Here is a 24,060-nt window from a genome sequence, read left to right on the forward strand (position 1 = left end):
GTTTTCTGAATGTTGAACTTTAAGCCAACTTTTTCACTCTCCTCTTTCACTTTCATCAAGAGGCTCTTTAGTTCCTCTTCACTTTCTGCCATAAGGGTGGTGTCATCTGCATATCTGAGGTTATTGATATTTCTCCCGGCAATCTTGATTCCAGCTTGTGCTTCTTCCAGCCCAGCGTTTCTCATGACGTACTCTGCATAGAAGTTAAACAAGCATGGTGACAATATACAGCCTTGACGTACTCCTTTTCCTATTTGGAACCAGTCTGTTGTTCCATGTCCAGTTCTGACTGTTGCCTCCTGACCTGCATATAGGTTTCTCAAGAGGCAGGTCAGGTGGTCTGGTATTCCCATCTCTTTCAGAATTGTCCACAGTTTGTTGTGATCCACACAGTCAGAGGCTTTGGCATAGTCAATAAAGCAGAAATAGATGTTTTTCTGGAACTCTCTTGCTTTTTCCATGATCCAGCGGATGTTGGCCGTTTGATCTCTGGTTCCCCTGCCTTTTCTAAAACCAGCTTGAACATCTGGAAGTTATTCAGGCTTGTGTTTAATACAGGGTGCCCCATGGCCCTCCAGAAAGGCCCTCCACGTTCATGCCCGCACTAATGTGAATGAGGATGCCCTTTTCTCTGCAGCCCCTGAGACACTCGTATTATTGCTTTTACCATTGATTTTCATCTCTGCCCCCAAGACAGTGAGGAGTGGCATCCACCTTTGCATTTGGCTCCTGACAGGGTGGATGGCGTCACCGACTCAATGAACATGAACCCGGCAAACTCCGGGAGACACTGAGGGACAGGGAGGCTTGGTGCGCTGCAGGCCATGGGGTCGCAAAGAGTCGGACACGGCTTAGCGACTGAACAGCAGCAACAAGGTGGAACACCTTTTCCTACGCTGACCGGCTGTTTCTGTTTCAGGTTAGAGTTGAGAAAGATACCTGGCGGATGTCGGTGGGCAAGCCCAGAAGCCACGGCTCAGGGTGCCCTGGGGGCTCTGGGGGAGTCGGGTGCAAGGTTTGCTCGGAGATACCCTAAACTTTTTTTCCTCCAGAGAGTGGAGGGCAGGGAACGATTCAGGCCAGGTGATGGGCGTGCCCTGGAGCAGAAGCACGCCTGCTGGTACTCTGGCGAAGCAAGCTCGAGCTTAGGGTAGTGGTTGGGAAACTGCGAGACACTCCCTTTCCAGCTGCAGTGAGGTGAAGCCATCGTTGGTTCTGAGTAGTTTCGAGAGTGCAATGACCCCGTAACCCTGAATCGCCTTAAATACTTCCTTTGCGGCCTGGTGAGAATTTCACCCCTTGACCTGGGCACTGCAGGGTGTGTGGGAGAGAGGGCAGGCAGGGGAGGCCCAGGGGCCAGGGATTGTGGGGTTGGGTGTATCCTCCGCATCCGGGCTTCTCCGCCTTGGCCGCACCTTCAAGTCAGCTGAGGCCTTGTGGTCCCGTCCCCAGACTGGAACCTGAGTCTCTGGAGGTGGAGGGGTGGCTGTCCACTCTGATACCTGCAGCCAGACTTGAGAAGCAGCCGTCTGCCTGGGAGGCAGGAGCCCGGCTCCCACTGCCTTGGGGGATTTTTCCGTGAGCTTATATGGTGACTGGTAGAAATCTGTTGCTGGGGCCACTGGTCTGGTTCTGCCCCAAATGCTTGGCACCTCTTCCAGAACCTATTGACCTCCAGGTCCATAGGCTGCAACCTTCTGCTGAGAAAAGGCCTTGTTCAACTTGCATGCAGACTCATTCATTCAAATCTGCTCCCCAAGCACCCCTAACCGGACTGCGTGCCCTGCACCTGCCCTCAACCTCTCTTCAGTGCAATATGTGGTCCGTGGCTGCGTGATGTCATGTGACTCATAGCACCTGGGTGGAGCTAAAAATGATGCCCCCGCCTTCCAGAGGCCTCCCGTCCTCACTGGGAGGGGAGTGGTCACCTGGACAAGGCCAGGTGTGAGCCGGAGGGAATGGTTGCCAGGCCCATCCCATCAGCTGGCCCGACGGCGTCTTTTTATTTCAGAACTCGTGCTAACAACAAAAGGTGCCGACTCGGTTGTCACCCAGGTTGGCTGTGTGTCAGTTGAAGGATGGCTGCAGGGTCCTCAGCCCAGCTGTCTGGCTGTCTGCAGGAAGGAAGCAGGAATTCTGCTGAAGCCAGAACCCTCACACTCAGGCTGCTTTGCCAGCCTCCTGGTTTGTAAATCCTGCCTTTGCAAGCCACGGGGGAACATGCCGTGGCCCTGAACCCAATTTGTTTTTTGGCTCTGGGTGTGCAGGAGATCATTTAACGTCAGTTCAAGATCACTTACTTCACGTGGAACGCTGCCCAGGCTAGGCTGGGTGGTGTCTGCATCCGATCAGTTATGCTGTGTGACTGCTGCTCAAATAATCTTCCTGGAACTGTCTCAGGGGCCCGAGATGTTCCAGGAGGCTCTGTCCCACCTCAACCATCATGGTTTCCCTTTTGTCTGTTACATATACTCGCGGCTGCACTGATACTTGTTTTGAGAAAAGTTTTTCCCCCTCTAAGCCATTTGAAAGCTGCTATTGTACACCACGAGAGTTAGACCAGCTTGAATTAGTCTATAAACCAAAGATTTTCAAGATACTGGATATCAAGCAAGGATGGACAACAATCCTTGAGGGATGGGAAGCAAGTGGGGCAAGCCTGGGAGACTCCTTGAGTTAAATAAAGCTGTGCGGACTTCCCTGGGGGTATAGCAGATGAGAGTCTGCCTGCCAGTGCAGGGGACACAGGTTTGATGCCTGGTCTGGGAAGATCCCATATGTCACAGGGCAACTAAGCCTGTGTGCCATACCTACTGAGCCTGCCTGGTGCAGCCCTTGAGCCTGCACACGGCAAATACTGAGCCCGCTTCCTGCAACTCCGGAAGCCCGTGTGCCTAGAGCCTGGGCTCTGCAGCAGGAGGGGCCGCCGCAAAGAGAAGTGTCCGTCGCTGGCCGGGCTCTTCTCCAGTCTGGTGAGCGGGGACTACTCTCCAGCCGTGGTGCTGGGCCTTCCCGTGTTGAGGAGCACGGGCTCTCTCTGGGACACAGGTTCAGTAGTTGTTGGGCATGGGCTTAGTTGCTCCATAGCCTGTGGGACCTGCCCGGATCAGGGACTGAACCCATGTTTCCTGCATTGCCAGGAGGATTCTTGACCACTGTGCCGACGGTGGCTCAGTGACTCAACCCCTCATTGAGTCTTGTTTTGGGGAAAACAAACAAACAAACCTCACTTCTGTCTTGCCTCTATACTAGTGCTTATGCTTCTGACATCAGATATACGGTTTTCCCCACGTCAACCAATTCTCCAGCACCGGTCGGGTGTCCTACAGTTCAGTTCAATCTGATGCTAGTCGGGGTTAGCACAGCCCTCACTGGGTAAGGACTCAGCCCTAACAAGACGGTCCCCTCCCAATTTGTCACCTGTGCTTCCCACAGGCCAGCTGCAAATCAGAGTTCCTACCACCCCCTCCTTGGGTTTGATAATTGGCTTCAGTGGCTCACAGAACTCAGGGAAACACATTTGCCAGTTTATTATAAAGGGTAAGATAAGAAATATAGTCAAACAGTTGGATGAAGAGATACATAGGGAAAGGCTCTAGTAGAGGGGCTTCTGCCCCGGGGAGTCAGGGTATGTCCCTCTCCTGGCAGGTATATATATTCCCCAATCTCAAAGCGCTCTGAACCCTGCCCGTTGAGGAGGCTTCGTCACATAGCCATGATTGATTAACTCATTTTCCAGCCCCTCTCCCCTCCCTGGAAGATGGAGGGGTAGAGTTGAAAATTCCAAACTTGGAAGCCTAGCTTGGTCTTTCTGGTGACCAGCACCCAACCAGGAGCCCACCCAGAACCTCCTCAGTAGAACCAAGGATGCTCATTTTGCCCAGGACATTCTGAGAGATTTAGGGGCTCCATGTCTGGAACTGAGATCAAACTGGGGAGCTGGGGGCAGAAATTGCGCTGTATGTATTGTTATTTCACAAATGCGAGCCTCTGCTCAGCGCTGGCCCCTTAGTGAGCTCACAGCACAAGACTTGGGTTGATGTTGGTCAGCTCACCCATCAGCATGGGCAGATTCTGGTTTCCCAGCTCCCTGGATGACCATCCCCCGAGGGCAGGGCCAGAGTCAGCTTGCTCACCATCCTGCTGCCAGCGTCTGCAGAGAGCCTGGCTCCGAACGAATGGTGGAGAAGCACTGGTGGGTAAATCCTTCAGCTGCAGTGTCCCCAGCAGAAGGGCAGGAGGAGCAGAGGGGCTCTGCACCGGGGTGGGGTTGGGGGGCCTTGGGATGGAGGCTCTGGTCAGGAAGATGGCCTTGGGTGTATAGGATGGGCCAGAATGGGAGGTGGCCCGGATGGCCAGTGGGAGATCTAGGGCAGAGCTTCCCTTGAGTCTGAACCCCTGAACAGGTTGTCTGTTGGGCAGTGGAGGGGGTGGTGATGAAGGATCCCCCTTTGGGGAGGGGGACTCCACGTGTGTGGCAGGAATAGCCACATGACTGCCAACCAGATGGGGCTAACGGGACCTTTGAGTTAGAACTTGTGCTCAGATCCATCTTTCAAACCTGCCAGCAGCGTGACCTTCATCACAGCACCTTTATGGAACTTGGGTTTGAGAAAGGGGCGCACACGCTACATTCACTGAATGAACAAGCCCAGCCTGGGGTCTGGTAGGAACATTAGTTCCTAGAATATGAAATTTACTTCAGTATTTTTTTTCCCCATGCCAAAGGAAGACTGAGTCTATTTCCTGCCCGTGAAGTGCTTTGCTATCCATTCACCGCAAGCCACAGGGGTGAAACGCTTTCCTACCTCCTTGGCTCCTTGGGGGACCTCCTCTGTCCGTGACTGAGTGTTTAGAACACAAGTGGCTTCCTTCCTTGCTTTGTATCTGTGCGCGGTGCTCCAAGTGGTGAGAAAGGATGTCGGCAGCCCCAAGGAACGAGAGAGAGTGAGGGGGAGGCTGAAGTCAGTAGGTCCCAGCCCGCGGACCAAGAGGAAGCCAGAGAGAGCGTCTCCCCACTGGCTGCAGGAGCAGAGGAAGGCCTGATGTGGAGAGATAACGGAGCAGGAAGCCCAGGGGGGCCCGGGCAGTTGTCAGAGTCCACTGGAAGACGCTGCCGTCTGGCCACTCTATGAGCAGGAGCGAGAGGTGGTCTGATTTTATCCCCCAAGCCCGGACCAGCTGAGTTCACGGCATCCTGAGTCAGCTCCATCGCTCTGACTCAGGAGGTGTATCCCGCCTCTCCTCATGGTCTTCAGGGGCCCCGTGCTCACCACGCGGCCGGGTGGAAGTCTGACCACGCTGTTGAGTCTCAGTGCTCCTCTGCGCTTTGCATCCGGCATCTCTGTGGGGCTTAAGCACGGAGGCCACGGTGATGAAGAGGGAAGAAGGGATGTGGAGCGCGGGGAGGTTCTGTGTCTGTGAGCAGAACCACACTCAGGTTGCTTTGACGTTCCTTCCGGGCTGCTTTGAGCCGGCTTTGGTTGCTGCCGGACAAACCAGCCTTTGTTGCTCTTGGTAAAGATTTAGAGTCTACTTCCAGGGCACTTGGGACGGATGATCTGAAAATCTACCCCAGAATCACCAAATAGTGTTATTGATACCTCACCATGGTCCAATAATTGCCATTCAAGAGAAAGTTCTCCCTCCATCACTGGGTTTATACAGTGGCCCCGGAAGTGGTCACAGAGGGCCATGCCATCCATTTCTATTTTTATGTATGTTTGTTGAGGGCACACGAGTGTACCTTGTGAGGGACTGCAGGTGTTCAGAGATGGTAAGACTGAATCTCTGTAAAGGGCCCTCAAGGGGATGTGGGTACCCCAGCTACAATGGGTGAGGGCCAGGGCAGAGGGGAGGCGGCATGGGCTGTGCGTGGAGTTGCACAGAAATTGATTCAACTCAGCAGTTCTTCACTGAACACTTCCAGGGTCATAGCTAAGACATGGCCCCATCTTTTTTTTTTTGGTTGGAGGTTTTGTTTTATTTTACTTTTTAAACATTTTTATTTATTTTTACTGGAGTATTGTTCATTTATAACATTGTGTTAGTTTCAGATGTGCAGCAAAGCAGTTTGGATTTTATGTGTATGTATAATATAGTGAAAGTCGCTCAGTCGTGTCCGACTCTTTGTGACGCAAGAGACTATATACAGTCCATGGAATTCTCCAGGCCAGAGTACTGGAGTGGGTAGCCTTTCCCTTCTCCAGGGGATCTTCCCAACCCAGGGATTGAACCCAGGTCTCCCGCATTGCAGGCAGATTCTCTACCAGCTGAGCCACTGAATATATTCTTTTTCAGATTATTTTCCATTGTAGGTTGTTATAAGATACTGGATGCACTTCCCTGGGCTGTGTGGTAAATCCTTGTTACCTGTTTTATATACAGTAGTGTGTACCTTGTCACTCTTCCTTGCTCGTTGGAGGCAGCTCTGAATGTGCCAGCAAAAGAATGCAGTTTGCCCAGGATGGATGTACTTCTTTTATTTACTTGGCTGTGTTGGGTCTTGATTGCGCATGTGGGATCTAGTTCCCTGACCAAGGGTTGAACCCGGGCCCCTTGCACTGGGAGTGTGGAGTCTCAGCCCCTGGGCCACCAAGGAAGTTCCAGAATAGATGCAGTTCTTGACTTACTTGAGCAGCCTACGTTGTATATGAAATAATCAGACAAAAATACACGCTGATGCCTCTGAGTTCCTCGGAGTTTTCAATTTTATCATGCTGTTGGCGAGGTAAAGAAATACCAGCTGTCCAGTGGTTTCATCCTGCATGTGTATTTGCATGCGCACTCACACACACACACACACGCACACACACACGCACACACATGCACAGGCAGTTTCATAGCCAGTAAGAGAAGATGGAAGGGAAGCATCTTGGGGAACTTGCTGGGGTGTTGGAAATGTTCTGTATCTTATTTGGGGTTTACATTACCTAGGTTACTTGTCAAAACTCATCGGGTGATAGACTTACAGTTTGTGCATTTCACTATTCAGACTGAAGTGTTTGGGATGAAGCGGACTGCTCTCTGCGTCTTACTGCGAAATGCATCACGAATTGGATGGCAGGGTTGACTGAGGGGCGGGCAGCGAAGTACTAACCATTGTAGAACTGGGGTCATGGGCACACGGGCCTCTTCTCCATTTTTCTGTTCATGCTTGAAAGTTTTCATAATAAAACGTTGAAACAGAAGAACGACAAATAACCACCACTTGTGATCCCTAGAGCTGTGCACAGCGAAGTCTCTCGGGAGCCGGTTTCTCAGCTGACACAGGACCGTCCTTACAGACGGCCACACCTGCTGCCTAAGGGAGTGATGGTGAAGCGGCGTGCGGGTCCTGGGCTTATGTGTTCTCTGTGGGCCGGGTGGGGTTGGAGCAGGTGTGCTTCATTCCATGAAGGCTGTGTCAACTTGGACTTCCTTTGAAGGTGATGTAGTTTATCAGCTTGGAATGATAAGAACTTTGAAACACAGGACTTTTGGCCCTGTAGGCAGAATGTGGCTGTGAGTGTGCAGCCTGAGAACAGCCTGGCAGATTGGACAGAGCCAGGAAAGGCTGGCTGAGCCCCTGGTTGCCCTGCTGGATGCTAGGGGAGCTCTTCCTGGTTTTTGGCTCTGGTAGGTCTTCGTCGCTGAGCGGTCTTTCTCGAGTTGCGGTCTGTGGGCTCCTAATTGCCGTGGCGTCTCTGTTGAGGAGCACAGGCTCTAGGGCACACAGGCCTCACGAGCTGTGGCTCTCGGGCTCTGCAGCACAGGTTCAGTAGTTGTGACTCATTCGCTTAGGTGCCCCCCAGGCATGAGGGATCTCCTTGGACCACAGATTTAACCCGGCCTGTATTGGCAGGCCGATTCTTTACCACTGAGCCACGAGGGAAGCCTAGAGGACCTTTTAATATACATTTAAATTTTGGAAAAATTACATATGTTTATTTGTATTTTATGTAAAAATTGTATATAAGTGTATAATCAGTTTCTCAAAAATTGTAACACTATACAATACATTTAAACAGATCCAGGGGAATTCCCTGGCAGTCCAGTGGTTAGGACTCGGTACTTTTAGTGCTGTGGCCTGGGTTCAGTCCCTGGTCAAGGAACTAAGATCCCACAAGGTGCTCAGCATGGCCAAGAACAAAAACCAGATACAAAATACCTTCTGAGACTAGACTTTTTTCGGCTGTAAAGCAATGTAAGATTTTTTTTTTTTTCTAATACAGAAGATGCAAAGCAATGAAATCAGTCATAATTTTATAGTTTCGGTGTATTTCTTTCCTGAATCTTTTTTTTAAAATTCATACATTATTTACATAATTGTAATTTTTTTTCATTTGACTATAATGAGGGAGTTCTTTGGGAGGGAGACACCAACACCCCCCTTTATGTGGATTGGCCCACGTAAGGGACCACATAAGGGAGCAGAGGGTGGGGGTGGGGCGCAGGCGGGGGAGCCTGGAGCTGAGACCCAGGGGCCAGGGTGGGGGCAGGAAGGAGCACTGGCTGTGCCGTCTGACGGGCCTGGGGCTTGGGGGCCTGATCGCTCTTTGTAAAAAGTGAGGTTAGTAAGTCCCCGTTGGTGGTTCCCATTGAGACTTAAAGGAAATAATTTGAAGTTGACCAGCCTGCATATTGGGCTTCCCTCATAGCTCAGTTGGTAAAGAATCCGCCTGCGATGCAGGAGACCCCAGTTCGATTCCTGGGTTGGGAAGATTCACTGGAGAAGGGGTAGGCTATCAGCTCCGGCATTCCTGGGCTTCCGTTGTGGCTCAGCTGATAAAGACTCTGATTGCAGTGCAGGAGACCTGGGTTCGATCCTGGGTTGGGAAGATACCCTGGAGAAGGGAAAGGCTACTCCTGTATTCTGGCCTGGAGAATTCTCATGGACAGAGGAGCCATGGGGTCGCAAAGAGTCCGACACGACCAAGCAGCTTTCACTTAGCCTGCATATCTGGCCTGTGTTAATCATGGTGCAGGGTTTGGATGCTGTCTTGTAACGGTGGGAGCCTTTTTAAATTTAATACTCATTTGTTTGGCTGCACCAGGTTTTAGCTGATGCATTGGGATCTAGTTCCCTGACCAGGGACTGAACCCAGTGCAGGGGAGTGAGGACTTTTAGCCACTGGGCCACCAGGGAAGTCCCTGGTGAGAGCCTTTGAAAGCTTTGGGCAAGGAAGAAGATGTAAGAAGTGGAGGTTTTCTGAGCATTAACACGCTGGTGTGGAGGGAGCGTGGACACGAGCCCGGGGCAGTTTCCTGCAGCGGAAAAGACTGAGAGTTGAGAGACTGATGGAGGGAGAGAGCGAGAGAGAGACACACACACATTCTAGAGGAGTGACCCTCAGGATTCGGGGATGGGCTGGTTGTGGGGAGGGCTGGGTATCTTGCTTTTGTCCATTGATTTTTATTGACTCGCATTACAGTGTTTCTCTCCCCACTCACTGCTGTGTTCTTTCCCTTGCAGGAGCCTGTGTGAAATGCAGCAAGGGGGTGTTTGGGGCCGGCCAGGCCTGCCAGGCCATGGGGAACCTCTACCACGACGCGTGCTTCACCTGTGCGGCCTGCAGTAAGTGTGTGTGTGTGTGTGTGTGTGTGTGTGTGTGTGTGTGGAGGGGTAGCGGGGGCCCAGGGTGAGGAACAGGAGGACCGAGGAAGGGAGGAGATGGAAGAGCATCCTTCCAGGAGACACTTGGCCCATGTCCCTGCGTGGTCCTGCAGGAAGGCAGGACAGTGTCCTCTAAAAGAGGGGTTTGTACTATTAGCTCAAGGCCCATCAGAGTACCAGGCACTGCCTGGCACCCACTCTGGTGTAGCTGAGCAATCCCTAATAACATCAGAGGTCTCGGAGGAGAGCGCTGAGATTCACCGTTGTCTGCCCTCTTGTCATTTATCTCCCCCACTGTGAGGACCAGCCAACCAAAAGGGTGACTCATCAGTTACCCCAGTGTGAAGCGGGGCCCCTTCTTAGCTCTTTGGCCCTGATCTTTCGTCTGGAGGCTGCTGTTTGAGTGAACAGTGTGAGTGTGTGTGTGTGAATGCCTGTGTGAATGCACACCACACACGTGTGGGTGCCTCTTAGCAACAGCTGTGGGTATCTTTGTACTGCTTTGTGGATGTCATGCCTAAAACATCAAATCAGGAAACCAGGCCTGTGCTCAGCTCAGCAGCCTGCTCGTTGAATGAATGGCAAACATAGTGGAAGATTCTAACACATTGCAAGCTGTTTGTCAAGTCTGACCAAGTCATGAATTCTGCTTGTTTCACGGTATCTACCAAAGATTAATTTTGAGGAGCGGTTTTGAAAAATGTCCCACTGACATCCTCCAGTTTTGCATTGAGGCTGACAGCTGTCAGTTAAAAGAAAACATCACAACAAAGCCCAAAGTGTCTAAAGCAAAGGGGTCTTATCGTCTGGCCTGGTGGTCCTTAGTCCTGACTTTTCATTAGACTCACCGGGCTGGTGTTGGGGAGGTGGAGAGATTTTAAAAGCCAGTGATGCTGTGGCCTCTCCCTGACCAGCACAATCGGAAGCTCTAGGTCTGGGGTTTCTAGAGTGGGGCATGAGAGATTTATTAGCTCCTCGGGTGACTCCTGGGCATGGCCAGACTGAGCACCTGGGATTCGTGCCAGGCTCCTCATTTTAGGAGCCTCCAGAAATGGGAAGGTCTTTGTCACCTGATTTGTGGCACAGCCCTTGAGGGCCTCGGGGCTCCCAGTCTGACGTTCCCTGGGTTGGCATGGGCCTGCCATGTCTTGACGACACAGGCGTAGGCCTGGTTCCCAACCTCAGGCTTCATCCTCACTTAGGTTTTCCATAAAGCACATGCCTAAGGGTTTCCACCTTGATCATTATTCACCTTTGCAGGGGAAATTGTGAAAGACTTTGAGATGGATTGGGCTTCCTTGGCAGCTCAGCTGGTGAAGAATGTGGTTGCAACACAGGAGACCTGGATGTGATCCCTGGGTTGGGACGATCCCCTGGGAAAAGGAAAGGCTATCCCCTCCAGTGTTCTGGCCTGGAGAATTCCACGGACTGTATAGCCCACAGAGTCACAAAGAGTCGGACACGACTGAGCGACTTGCACTTCACTTCACTTGAGATGGATTACACATCTCCTAGCATCCGCAGTAGGAATGTAGGACTTTCCTGGTTATCAGATTCCCTGGGTCTCTGGGCCTTTCCTTGCCTTTGAGCCTTAAGTTGTAAAATCTTGATGGCAAAGCCTGTGGTTCTTGTCCACAGCACTGCAAACTGTGTCTGGTGGAGACTGACCAGTTTTGGCATCTGTTAAGCAATTTACTTCAGCATTTCTGATGGCCAGCACCTAGATGGTTCTTTGCTGTCTCCCAGGTATAACACCTTATTGTGTGTGTGCGTGCTCACTGAGTCATGTCTGACTCTTCAAGACCCCATGGACTACTGCCCACCAGGCTCCTCTGTCCATGGAATTTTCCAGGCAAGAATGTTAGAGTGGGGATCTTCCCAACCCAGGGATTGAACCCACATCTCTTACATCTCCTGCACTGGCAGGCACATTCTTTACCACTGAGCCACCTGGGAAGGCAATCACATCTTATTGGTCTCTCATTAATTGATGAATTAAATAAAATATTTGACCTGTGTTGTCTTATTTGTAAAGAGTTGTGATCATGCCTTGTTTTAAAAATGATCTCAGACTACTTGGCTCCTGCAACTGTTTCTTGATATTTGCTCTATCTTCCATGATAAGGGAAAATAAATATTGAGCAGAGGCTGTTTTTATACCTCAGCAATTACCATTTGGACTAGAAAGTCCTTGGGGGCGAAGGGCTATTGTTGAGTCCATTGGTTCCACCAGTGGCCGCTTGACTAGCTGGCAGTTCCTTGATCAGTTTATTTTGAAATTACGGCGGATGCACACACTTAAGACGACAGCTGCTTTGGGATTGTGTTGCTCTGGCATTTAAGGCCCTTGTGGTCTGGTCTCTGTTTTATTGCCTCCTGCTTTCTTACTACAGTCTGCCTGAATTTCTCTCTTCCACATTTGCTCCCTGGAAACCCCTCTTCCCGCCTTTAGCGCCCGCTCGAGTGCCTCCTCCCCCAGGAAGCCTTCCTTGTTCCCTGAGCAGGAAGGAACCCTTTCTCCTGAACTAGGCACACCCTGCCTTCTCACATAAACCGTGAACCACTCTCTCTGCAGTTCCAGTGCCAGCAAACCAGGCCTCAGGACAGTGTGTGGTGGCACTCCTGTTGTGGGTAAACACGCGGCTTCCTCCCCACTTGCAGGGGGCAGTTGGAGACCCAGGCACGGCCTGAGCAGCTTCTCATGGACGCCAGCAGTGGTCTCCCTTTGTTCAGTTAACTTGCTGCTGCCAGTGAATGCTTTCAGCGGAAGGCGGTGCCAGGCTGCCCCGCATCCTGGCTCTGCGCGTCTTCGAGTGTGTTTCAGTGAGCCTTGGTGTGTGGACACGGCACAGTAGGGGCCAGGTTCATCCGCTCCGTCCCCGACTTTGTTGGTGGAAGAGGAAAATGGGGTCAGAGAGGGGAAGGGCCTCTCTCGAGGCTGAAAACTGAGCGTTTGAGCTGAATCCATGGCTTCTAAATCTAGATTAGGTTAGCCTTGCACATCTGTTTGGTTGGTTAAAGTGTATGTGATGAGTGTGTTTTTTTCCATATTTGTGTGTATATTTTTCTGTTTCCTCATTTCGTTTGTGAAAATAATCTGGCTTGAAACACCGTTGCGTACACACACATGTGTGCACACATCTGCACTCTCTCACACTCGCTTCTTGGGTCTTGTTGATAGTTTATCGAAACATAACCCTGGCATCTTGTTGAGCTTTCACGCACTTACAAGGCAAGGCCGAGGCCTGATGGATTTGACCATTAGAGAGAAAACTAGCTGTTTCTAGGTTCAGACAATTTATTCCCTTTGTGAGCAACAGAAAGGGCCTGTCAGAGGTGCCTCTATCCCTCTCGCACACCCCGGAAAGGAGGACACTGAGCCGAAAGGGCCGATGGCTGCCGTGTGAGCTCTGCGGTGCTCAGCAGCCAGTCCTGGACAAGCTGACTGGACACGTGGTCTGTAGCCCCCTTCCGATCCCAAGGTGTCTACATGCCCAGACAAACCTCTTGCCTCTGGATGGTGGCAGTTCCCCATCTGCCAACAGGCAACAATGTCTAGTTCATTTTTAGTTGTGGGAACAATATGACAGCCACAAAAAGTTTCAAAGACAGAAACCCGTCTTGTTGTCATTCTAGAGCAGGTATTTTCACTCACATTTTCCCTTCTAGATTTTGTCCACATTTATATGCGAAGAGTTGACTCATTGGAAAAGACTCTGATGCTGGGAGGGATTGGGGGCAGGAGGAGAAGAGGACGACAGAGGATGAGATGGCTGGATGGCATCACCGACTCGATGGACGTGAGTCTGAGTGAACTCCGGGAGTTGATGATGGACAGGGAGGCCTGGCGTGCTGCGATTCATGGGGTCGCAAAGAGTCGGACACGACTGAGCGACTGAACTGAACTGAATATGCATTTTTTAGAGTTGTCCTCTTGTACACCGATACTGTATCCCTTTTGATTTAATGTTGTGGTATACATTCACCCATGTCTCTGTCATCTTTGTAATAACAGTGATAATTTTGTTAAGTTACATGGTTACAGTCATTACGTTAGTGGTCATTTTACTGGTTTTAAAATAAATAGTTTTATTTTTAATAATTTTAATAGTTACATGGTTGTCGGCTGAGCCGTTCGAGGGTTTGACGGCACAGGGCGCGTCTGGGGTTTCTTGTTGGTTTAATTTTTATTGGAATAGCATCGCTTTATAGTGTTGTGTTAGTCTGTGCTGTATTGCAGTGAGTCAGCCACGCATGCGCACATTACACATGGCTCCAGCAAGTGTCTTTGTGCCTGTGTTTTCCTCGCTCTAGTGAGTTGCTTCCTTGGAGTTGGTTCCCAGAAGCAAGCATTCAGGCCGTGATGTGTGGGCGTTTATGTGGTTTGTTAAAGTTCTTTCTTAATGGCTCCTCCCAGTGGGTATGTTTGGTTGCCATGGAGATGTGTGCAGTGGGTCTCCCTCTCCCGCAACGGGCTCTGCCCACCCAAGGCGGCCGTGCCCCCAGCTGGATGCTCTCAGGAGCTCTGGGCACAGTCGGGTGAGGGGAGGGCACGGCCTTGGCCAGCAGCCACATGCCACGTGTCTGGACACCTTGTGTCAAGTGGCCGGTCCGAGGAGAAGTTGGCGCCTGTCTGGGGCTTGAGAGAGGCTGAACAAGAAGGAAGAAAAAGTTTGCTGGGCTTGTGGAGTCAAGTGAAGTCTCCTTGGCACCTTCCAGAAGAAACTATGAGGCAGAGAGAAGTCCAGACTCTGTGTCCTCACCCCAGGCCGTTTTAGGTCCAGAAAGTAAGCTTTTGTTCATCTTGTAAAGACTAAATAAATTCCACCCTGGAATCATGGGTGAAACCAATTTCCTGGTTCACAACCCCTAGTATTTTTCAGCTGCGTGGATTAGAAAATAACAGACTAGATAAGAGATGCTCCTGTCCGGAAGCCCATGGACCATAAGGGTGCCCTGGTCTTGGGGGCAGGCAGTGCCGAGGCCAATGAGGAATATGCCCGGCATGGGCCTGAGCCCAGAGGAGGCGAATGGGGCCCCTCCCAGGGGAGGGCTGAGGTGTGCGGGTCATGGCCAGAGCAGGTGACTCTGATGCTGGTGTTCCTGGAGGGACGCGTGCACTGTGAGGGAAGACACACAGCAAAACTAGGAATGTATGCCACTGCCCATCCCGCCTGCCCAAACCCGAATATCCATGCTTGTTAAAGGCAGTGAAGGGGTTTTTGGTGAGATCTCACACCTTTATTTAGACCCCACCTGGAAAAAGGGGCTTCCCAGGTGGTAAAATCTGCCTGCCAATGCAGGAGACCAGGGTCCGACCCTGGGTCGGGTAGAGCCCCTGGAGAAGGGACTGGAAACCCACTCCAGTATGCTTGCCTGGAGGATCCCCATGGACAGGGGAGCCTGGTGGGCTACGGTCCACAGGGTCGCAAAGAGTCAGACATGACTAGTCGACTAAACATCTGGGGAACTCTATCTATAGAGTTAGAGTCTGCCCTGAGAACACTAGAAGTGCCAATCCATTCCTTTGGGCAAATGAAACAACTAGAAATAAGCCCAGATTTGTGGGACAGAGGTTCTTAGTGAATAAATAAGTGACTGATGATTTATCCACCAGGAAGGTCACAGCTAAAGTACCAGAGGGTCCTTGGAGGGTGTTTCGTTTCTGTTACTCAGTCATATCCGACTCTTTGCAACCCCATGGACTGCAGCATGCCAGGCTTCCCTGTCCTTCACTATCTCCCAGAGTTTGCTCAAACTCATATCCGTTGAGTCAGTGATGCTATCTAACCATCTCAGCCTCTGTAGACCCCTTCTCCTCCTGCCCTTAATGTTTCCCAGCATCAGGGTCTTTTCTAATGAGTCAGCTCTTTGAATCAGATAGCCAAAGTATTGGAGTTTCAGCTTCAGCATCAGTCCCTCCAATGAATATTCAGGGTTGATTTCCTTTAGGATTGACTGTTTTGATCTCCTTGCTGTCCAAGGGACTCTCAAGAGTTTTCTCTAGCACCACAGTTGAAAAGTATCACTTCTTCAGTGCTCAGGCTTCTTTATGGTCCAACTCTCACATCTGCCTGTGACTCTTGAAAAAGCTTTGACTATACGGACCTTTGTTGGTAAAGTGATGTTTCGTTGACTTTGTATATGCCGCCTCAGCAACCCAGCTTTTGGAGATGTCCAGACTCTGAAATAGTCGAGCCTGAATTAGGGAGGTCTCCCTTTAATTCACGGCAGGCCTGCTTTCTTAAGAGTCATCTCAGTATTTATAAGTAATTCACAGGTAAGCTTTCTAACCTTCTGTTGGCCTGACAGTGCCCCGAGCCCTCCACCAGCTCATTGAATTGGCGTATCAACCTGAGGGAGTTCAGCATTGTTATTACTCTCATTGCACAGATGAGCAGAGGCTTGGAAAGTTGAGTTTCCTTCTGGTTGGTTATATCGATGTTAAATAGCCTGGTTGACACTGGAAACCAGGACCGTGTAGACCCACAGCCCTTGCTCGCAGCCACTGTATCTAATGAGCTTTGCTTAGAGAGACACGGGATCTTGCCGTGACATCTCAGGTTCAGTTCTGCCTGGGTGCTGTGTGACAGCAAAGATTGGGTTCGGGGATATTTTCGATGTGTGAATGCAGAAGAGTGGCCTGGTACTTGGAATAGGGGAGTCAGAATTCGGTAGTGGGTGTAATGCACCCATAGGAGAGAAATGGATTAAGGGCTTTCATTAGAGGTCTGTTCCTCCTTAGGCCCTTTGATCCCTGAGTTTTCTGAGCTGCTGAGTCATTCCCGATATTTCTCATCATGTTCAGCATTGGCATGTGAGCTGAATGAGTCAGCTGGATCTCGGGGAAAAGCTGAAGATCGAGAATGTGAGAAAGGGAGAGTGGGCAGATAACAAAGGGAGCCAGTGGGCGAAGGCAGAATCAGGAAACCACCAAAACAGACGGAGCTGAGCCAAGGGCTGCGCGGGTCAGAGGAGAGGCTTTTACTTGGCGCGTAGTCACAGGGTCACGTGTCCCTCTCCAGCAAATGCCCTTCTGCCGCACGCAGCAGAATTGGGAGCAGACTTGGCTTCCCAGAGCAGACTCTGCTGCTACCATCCGAGGCTATGACATCCCCAACAGCGGGAAGGCGTCAGCTTCTTTGTGCCTGGGACACGAGAGGAGTCTGGGACTTTTAAGCCATGTTGTGAGGGTAACTGCGGTGCGACCTGTGTCATTAATTGCCACATCCGCATTCCAAGCACCTGATACTTGCACACGCATGGTTAGGGTGGAAACCTGCACCCATTCCCTCAGTAAAACCAGACCAAAGGTGAGCCCTGGTGGTACCCAGGGTCTCCTCAACTCTAAAAGCAGAGTGGAGGGTGCCCTGACACGCAGCGGGGCTCACTGCATGCTAATTAACACGTGATGGTGCAGTGAGTTCCAGACTCCCGGATTTAGGGAGTGAGAGCTTTTACAGGAAACTGAGCCTTATGCTTCCATCAGTCACTGCTTGGGTCTTCTTGGTGATCTCATCCTGCTGAGAGCATCTCCTCTCGCTCAGATGTTCCATCTCTCAAATGTTCTTCTACACTTCCGTGTCCCACCCTGGCCCTGTGACGGTTCATTTTATGTGTCAACTTGACTGGGCCACTGGGCACCCAGATTTTGGCCTAACAATAGTACTGGGATGACAACCCTGGCAAAGATGACGCCCGTGTGAGTGTGCGTGCCTGCTAAGTCGCTTCAGTCGTGTCCGACTCTTTGCGACCCTATGGACCATAGTCTGCCAGGCTGCTCTGTCTACAGGATTCTCCAGAACTGACATTATTTGTTTTGTTTTGGGGGTTATGGGTGATTTTCTTCTCCCACATGTATTTTTTTTTCCGCAATGTGACTATATTGCCTTTGTGATGTATAAAGTGCTAAAAACAATAAACTTACTGATTGTTTCTTACTGATAAGTGAACCATGGTTTAGGAAGTCGAGGCTGGCAGTGTCCAATATGGTAGTCAGTAGCTGCGTGTGGGTATTTAAATGGAAACTGCATTAATTAAGATGAAATAAAAGTTTTAATTCCTCAGTCACGCTAGCCACATTTCAAGTGCTCAGAGGTCATCACGGTGCTTGCTTTTATGTTCTGTTTCTCCCAGTTAGAAGTATGTCTCTTGCTCCTTCCTCGTCGCCCTGTGGTCTTCTGAAGCATCTGCCGCATACGAGTCTGTTGACTTGATGTTTCAAAGCCAGTGTGACCTTCCTGCCAGTTAAGGTTTAAAGGGGAAGAGAACCCTGACCACGGGGGCCAGGCATGGATCCTGTGGCTGGGTTTTCAAGGCACTGCTGGGGCACCGGCCAGCCTGGGAGTCTGGCAGATCCAATTCCTGGCCGCCACTGGGGGGTTTGGTTGTCTGGGTCCCCCACGGGGGGAAGACCCTCTCTGTTCCTCCTAACCGCCTCAGGTGCTGTCGGCTGCCCTGCGCAGCCCCATCCACACAGCTGGCCTCTGAGCACAGCTGCGCGGGGACCACTGCCCAGCTCCGAGACCTCAGCCACTTCTTCTCATAACATCATAGTCTGATTCCTTTCCTTGACGCTGAGCGCATTCCTCCACGTGCTTCCAGCCCCTTTCCCATCCGCTCTCTTGCCACCATCTCCTCCACCCCATGTCCCTGGGAACCTCTGCCGCACTGAATGTCACCCACCCCTTTCCTACCCCTGTGCCTCCCGCTTCATCCCAACAGGTGCTCGTCGCTCTCTGAGCGATGTCCTCCACTGCAGTCTCTGCTGTGGCCCCTCGGGTACAGGTCTCGGATCCATCTCAGGAACACCATACCTGTGTTGGGGTGTGAGGAAATATGATTAGATTGAAACTGCTTGCAGGGTCTGTGCCTCCCCCTCTGAGGTTGGTTTTGGGAGAATGGGGACAGTGTTTAACTGATCTTGATTTTTCCCTTGATCTGCCACCTTTACTGTAAGGCAGAGCACACAGTTAGCACTGAGGAAATATCGGGGGGCATAAAGGTGGCAGTTACCCATTACCCTGCTCCCCATCCCCCATCCTCTAGCCCGAAGCAACCTCTCCTCTACAGCGTTGCCTATTCTGGATATTTCATATCAATGGATTCATAGGTATATGGTCTTTTGTAACTAGCTTCTTTTATTAATACTTAGCATCATATTAGCCAGAGTCAACTACGCTGTAGGGTGTATCAGAACTTCATCACTCTTCATGGCTGAATAATAACCCATTGTACGGATGGACTGCATTTTATTCATTCAGCGGTCAGTGGATACTCCTTTCCAGTTTTTGGCTGTTTGCTGCTGTGAGGGTTCCTGTGCTTGTGCTTGTGTGGACGTATTTTTTTTTCCGTTCTCTAGGGTAGATGCCTAGGAGTGGAATTGGTGGGTCATATGGTAACTCCACGTTTAGCTTTTTGAGGAACCGCTTTGCAAAGTGGCGACACCTTCACGTTCCCACTGGCAGTGTGTGAATGTTCCAATGTCTCCACGTTTCCTGCCAGCACCTGTGATTATCTGAATGAGTCTGACCGTCCTAGTGAGTGTGAAGTTGAATCTCAGTGTGGTTTTGATTTGCATTTCCCTGATGACCAGTAATGTGGAGCATTTTTTCCATGGGCTTGTCTGTATGTCTTATTTGGAAAAAATCTATTCAGACCCTTTACCCATTTTTAGTTGGGTTATTTGTCTTTTTATTGTTACACTTTAATAGTTCTTTATATGTTCTCCATATACATCTATCAGATATAATTTGCCAAAATTTTCTCTTATTCTGTGTATGGTTGTTTCTCTTTCTTGATATTATTATTTGCAAGTTCTTAAAGTTCTTAATTTTGATGTAGTCCAATCTATCTCTTTTTTCTTTTGTTTCTTGTGGTTTTGGTGCTTTATCTAAGTAAATGTAGCCCTGTCAAAGGTCACAAAGATTCATGCCCATATTTTCTTAAGAGTTTTATACTTTTAGTTGTTAGGTTGAACTCTGATCCATTTTGAGTTCATTTTCGTATGTGGTATGAGGCAGAAGTTCACATCCATTCTTTTGCCTGTGGACAGCCAGTTTTCCCGGCACCATCTGTTGAAAAGACCAGTCTTTATCAATTGGATTGTCTTGGGATATTCATCAAAAATTAACTGATGCTAAATGTTAGGGTTTACTTATAGTCTTTCAATTTTATTCCATTGCGCTAATCAATTATCTTTTAAAGAGATTTAACTAATAAGAAAAAGATCAGTTACTCTTTCTGGTCCTCTTCATTCCTTTGTTTAGATCCAAGTTTTCATCTGGTTCCATTTTCTTTGTCCTTGAAAAGACTTAACTTTTTTCTTTTTTTTTTTGGTAGTGCCGATCTGCCTGTAAAGAATTCTTTCAGGTTTTGAATGTCTTAATTCATTCTTACTTCACACTGGTTTTAAAAGATATAATATTATAAAAGATATAATGCCTTTTATAATGGTTATAAAAGATATAAACTGTCCTAAAATATATAATTAGAAATATATATATATATTTGCTGGGTGTATAATTCTAGGTCGATAGCTTTTTATTTCATCTTTAAAGATGTTTCGCTGTCTTCTTGCTTGTCTTGTTTTCAATGAGAAATCCAATGCGATCTTTGTCTTTTTGTATGTAACGTCTTTTTCCTTTGATTAAGGTTTTCTCTTTGTCATTGATTTTGAGAACTTTGATCATGATGTCCCTGGTGTACTTTTCATGCTTCCTATGCTTGGGATTTGCTGAACTTTTTGGGTCTGTGACTTTATAGTCTTCATTGAATCTGGAGTATTTTTGGCCATCATTTCTCCAGATTTTCTGCCATTCTTCCCTGGAACCTCCACTTCAGGGATTCAGTGATCCCCCCTTTTTTTTTTTTCTCCCACACTCTAGCTTGCGTTCTTAATTCCACACCAGGGGTTGAATCAACGCTCTCGGCAGTGAAAGCGCCGCGTCCTAACTGCTAGGCTGCCGAGGAATTCCCGTTTTGGCACCTTGAAGTTATCCCATGGCTCGCTTCACGGCCTTTTCATATCTCAAATTCTTTTCCTCTCTGTTGCATTTCGGACAATTGCTGTGCCTTTAATGTCATAGATTTTATCTCTTGCAATGTGTAATCTGCGTTTAATCCCATTCAATGTCTCTTTCATCTCTGACATACTTTTCATCTCTAGCAGTTCAGTCTGGGCCTCTTAATATCTTCTGGGTCGCTGGTTAACTTTGGGGGCAAAGTTATTTACTGTTACATGGAATAGAACAACAGTAACTTGCCCTTCTTTACTAATTCTAATGTCTGTGTCAGACCTGGGTTGATTTCCACAGATGGATTATTTTCTTCATTATGGGATGTGTTTTCTTGCTTCTTTGCCTACCGGATCATCTTTGACTGGAAGCCACGCATTGTGAACCATACCTTATTGAGTCCTGGGTGTTTTTACATTCTGTTAAATCTTCTTGAGCAGTTAAATCTTCTGGGGTGCAGATAAGTTACTTGGAAACAGTGATCCTTTCCAGGGTGGTTTTTATGATTTGCTAAGTGACTTTGTAGCAGACCTCAGTTCAGTTCAGTCACTCAGTCATGTCTGACTCTTTGCGACCCCATGGACTGCAGCACCCCAGGCCTCCCTGTCCATCACCAACTCCCAGAGTTTACTCAAACTCATGTCCATTGAGTCGGTGATGCCATCCAACCATCTCATCCTCTGTCATCCCCTTCTCCTCTCGCCTTCAATCTTTCCCAGCATCAGGGTCTTTTCAAATGAGTCAGTTCTTCACATCAGGTGGCCAAAGTATTGGAGCTTCAGCATCAGTCCTTCCAATGAACACCCAGGACTGATCTCCTTTAGGATGGACTGGTTGGATCTCCTTGCAGTCCAAGGGACTCTCAAGAGTCTTCTCCAACACCACAGTTCAAAAGCATCAATTCTTTGGCACTCAGCTTTCTTTATACAGCAGACCTCAGTCTAGGGTTAACTATTCCCTCCAACACAGGGCACAACCTTACTCAGCGTCGCCTGGATTATTATGCATCCTCCCAGTCTGTCTGCTGGGAATAGACCGTTTCCGGCCCTTGTGAACATCAGGCACTGTTCTCTCTCATCCTTCTGGCTGTCTTTTGGCCCCAGCTGTGGTTATTTTCTTCACATGCCTGTGCTGATCTGTGCTCTGCTAAATCCTCCAAGGAGACCCTCTGCGAAGCTCCGGGATTTTTTTTTTTTTCTGTGCAGCGTTCTCTTCCCTGACCCAGATGATGATGGTCTGGGAGAATGGACGTGGAAAACAAGAAGAGAATGGATTTGTAAAACTGTAAGAAAAAAAAAGGACTCCAGAGCGGTGATTTAGAAGAGGATTGGAGTGTGGAGTGGGCTGCTCAGGAGTGTGGTCCTCGACCAGTGCTGGCCAGTAGGCAGAAGCACAGACATGGAGGCTTTTCCTAACACTTCAACAGACATTGAACACTTTCATAACAGCCTGACAAAGCAAATTTGGGCTTGGGTTTCATATGTTTTCATTTCCCCACGTTATTGTATTTTATGAGAAAATAAGTCTGGCAGATGGAAATGAAAAACAAAACCCCCGAGACTTGGCTCTTGCCCACAGAAAAACTGAGAAAGCAGCAGTGATCTGGAGGTTTTGGACAAAGAGGGAGACGGAGATGGAGGTGAGTTTTTTCCTTCAGAAACTGAAGGTGTTCGATGGGGTCCTGGCAGCAGTGACTTACGGCACCTGCTTAGTATGAGCTGGTGCTGTGCTGGGCCCTCTGTCGTCCCTAATCTTGTCTCTCCACATACCTTCTATGAAGGGACCCAGGGGTGTAGGTGACCGGCCAGCCTCTCACTGCTGGGAAGTAGAAGCAAGGACCCCAGCCTGAGCGCTCTTCCACTTTTCTGTTGGGGTTCTGTTGCTCATCCGACTGGGCCGGCGTGAGCCCGTGGAATCCAGGTGGACTGTTCATCGGAACCCAGCCAGTTTGCTTAGTTTCTTTCTGTTGCTTTGTTACTAGCAATGCCTTCTAACAGTTCACCTGTTCTGGAAAAGCTGTTTGAAGCAGTAGATCAGGTAGACCTCTGCGAGTGACACAGCTGTTCTATAGCTGCTCTGGTCACAAGTGGCCTCCGGGGACTTGAAATGTACTTGTTCAAATACTTGAACTGATTTTTTTTTTTGAAATAAAAGTTTATTCTTAAATGTACAGTAGGTTCCAAGACAACATTTAATTCTAGCTATATGTGGCAACACGGCAGTGAATCCAGATGTTTACACAGGAATGGAACTGAGGCTCATCATTGCCTCGGCACAAGAAATAGCTTCCTTTTTGCCGGCTTTCTTAATTCCACAGGTGGCCGGGGGGCCTTTCCCTGAGGCCTTTGCCCTTTGCTTTTAGCGCCGAGTCTCTTCTCCTCCTCCTCCCGTTTGTGCTGGAATGCCTTATCGTCCTCGTCCACCCTCGAAGCCTGATGTGACGCCTGCTGCTCCCTCCCCAGACCCTGCTTGAGGAAGCTTGAACTCATTTTTTTTTTAATTTTTTGAGCAGACATTTTATTTTATTATGCACTGAAACGCTGTTCTCGTTTGGTCGCCGAGTCGTGTCCGACTGTTTCGTGACCCCATGGACTGTAGCCTGCCGAGCTCCCCTGTCGATGGGATTTCCCAGGCAGAAATACTGGAGTGGGTTGCCATTTCCTCCTCCTGAACTGAGTTTAAGAAAGAATTTGTTTATTTCACTGTGCAGGTCTTCACTGGTGCACGGTTCTTCTCTAGCTGTGCCGAGCGGGGCTGCTCTCTCGTGGTGCACGGGTTTCTCATTGCAGCGGCTTCTCTTGCTGTGGAGCACGGGCTCCAGGGTGCACAGGCTTCAGAGGTGGCACACGGGCTTAGTTGCCCTGCGGCACGTGGGATCTTCCCGCATCAGGGATCGAACCCATGTCCCCAGCGTTGGCAGGAGGATTCTTTACTGTTGAGTCACTCGGGAAGCCCTTGAACTGAATTTTTTATGTTATTTTAAATAATACGGAATTACACATCAGTGGCCACACATGGGCTGGTAGCCGCTGTGGATGGTACAGGTAGAAGTTACCAGCTGGAACAGTACAGTAAAAACATATCTGAAGGATTGCTGGTTTTTACGTCTCTCAGCAACTATCTTCATTGTCGGGAAAACTTTGCATTGCTACTTTTCAGGGAGATATTTTGGAAACAAATTTGCAGTAAGGCCTTAACGCTAAGGGCCAATTAGTTTTCCAGAATAGATGAGCTGTTTCTATTTCTAGATTTCAGGAAGAATGGTGAGTATTGCAAGTTTAGTTTTATTTGTCACACTAAGTGGCTGACCTCTCTTGTGGCGTCCTCAGCTGCTCTTTCCTTCACTAAACTACGCTGACTTTATCCACATTTTTCATCTGAAGATGCCCCTGTAGACGTATATAAAATATTCATTCACTGCATCTATGGGAAGTGGCTTTTTGGAGTGGA

At 49.3% G+C, this 24,060-nt stretch overlaps 1 protein-coding gene across 1 annotated transcript in view; it reads left to right on the forward strand.

Moving 5' to 3' along the window:
• The window catches only part of LIMD1 (LIM domain containing 1), a 68,940-nt gene that overhangs the window by 22,925 nt on the left and 21,955 nt on the right, over window positions 1-24,060 (forward strand). The window contains exon 2 of the mRNA XM_040246786.1: window positions 9,455-9,556. Coding sequence (XP_040102720.1) covers window positions 9,455-9,556 — 102 coding nt within the window. The remainder of the gene's footprint in view (window positions 1-9,454; window positions 9,557-24,060) is intronic.

Source organism: Oryx dammah, unplaced genomic scaffold (genome assembly GCF_014754425.2).
Source record: "Oryx dammah isolate SB20612 unplaced genomic scaffold, SCBI_Odam_1.1 HiC_scaffold_9, whole genome shotgun sequence".
NCBI lineage: Eukaryota > Metazoa > Chordata > Mammalia > Artiodactyla > Bovidae > Oryx > Oryx dammah.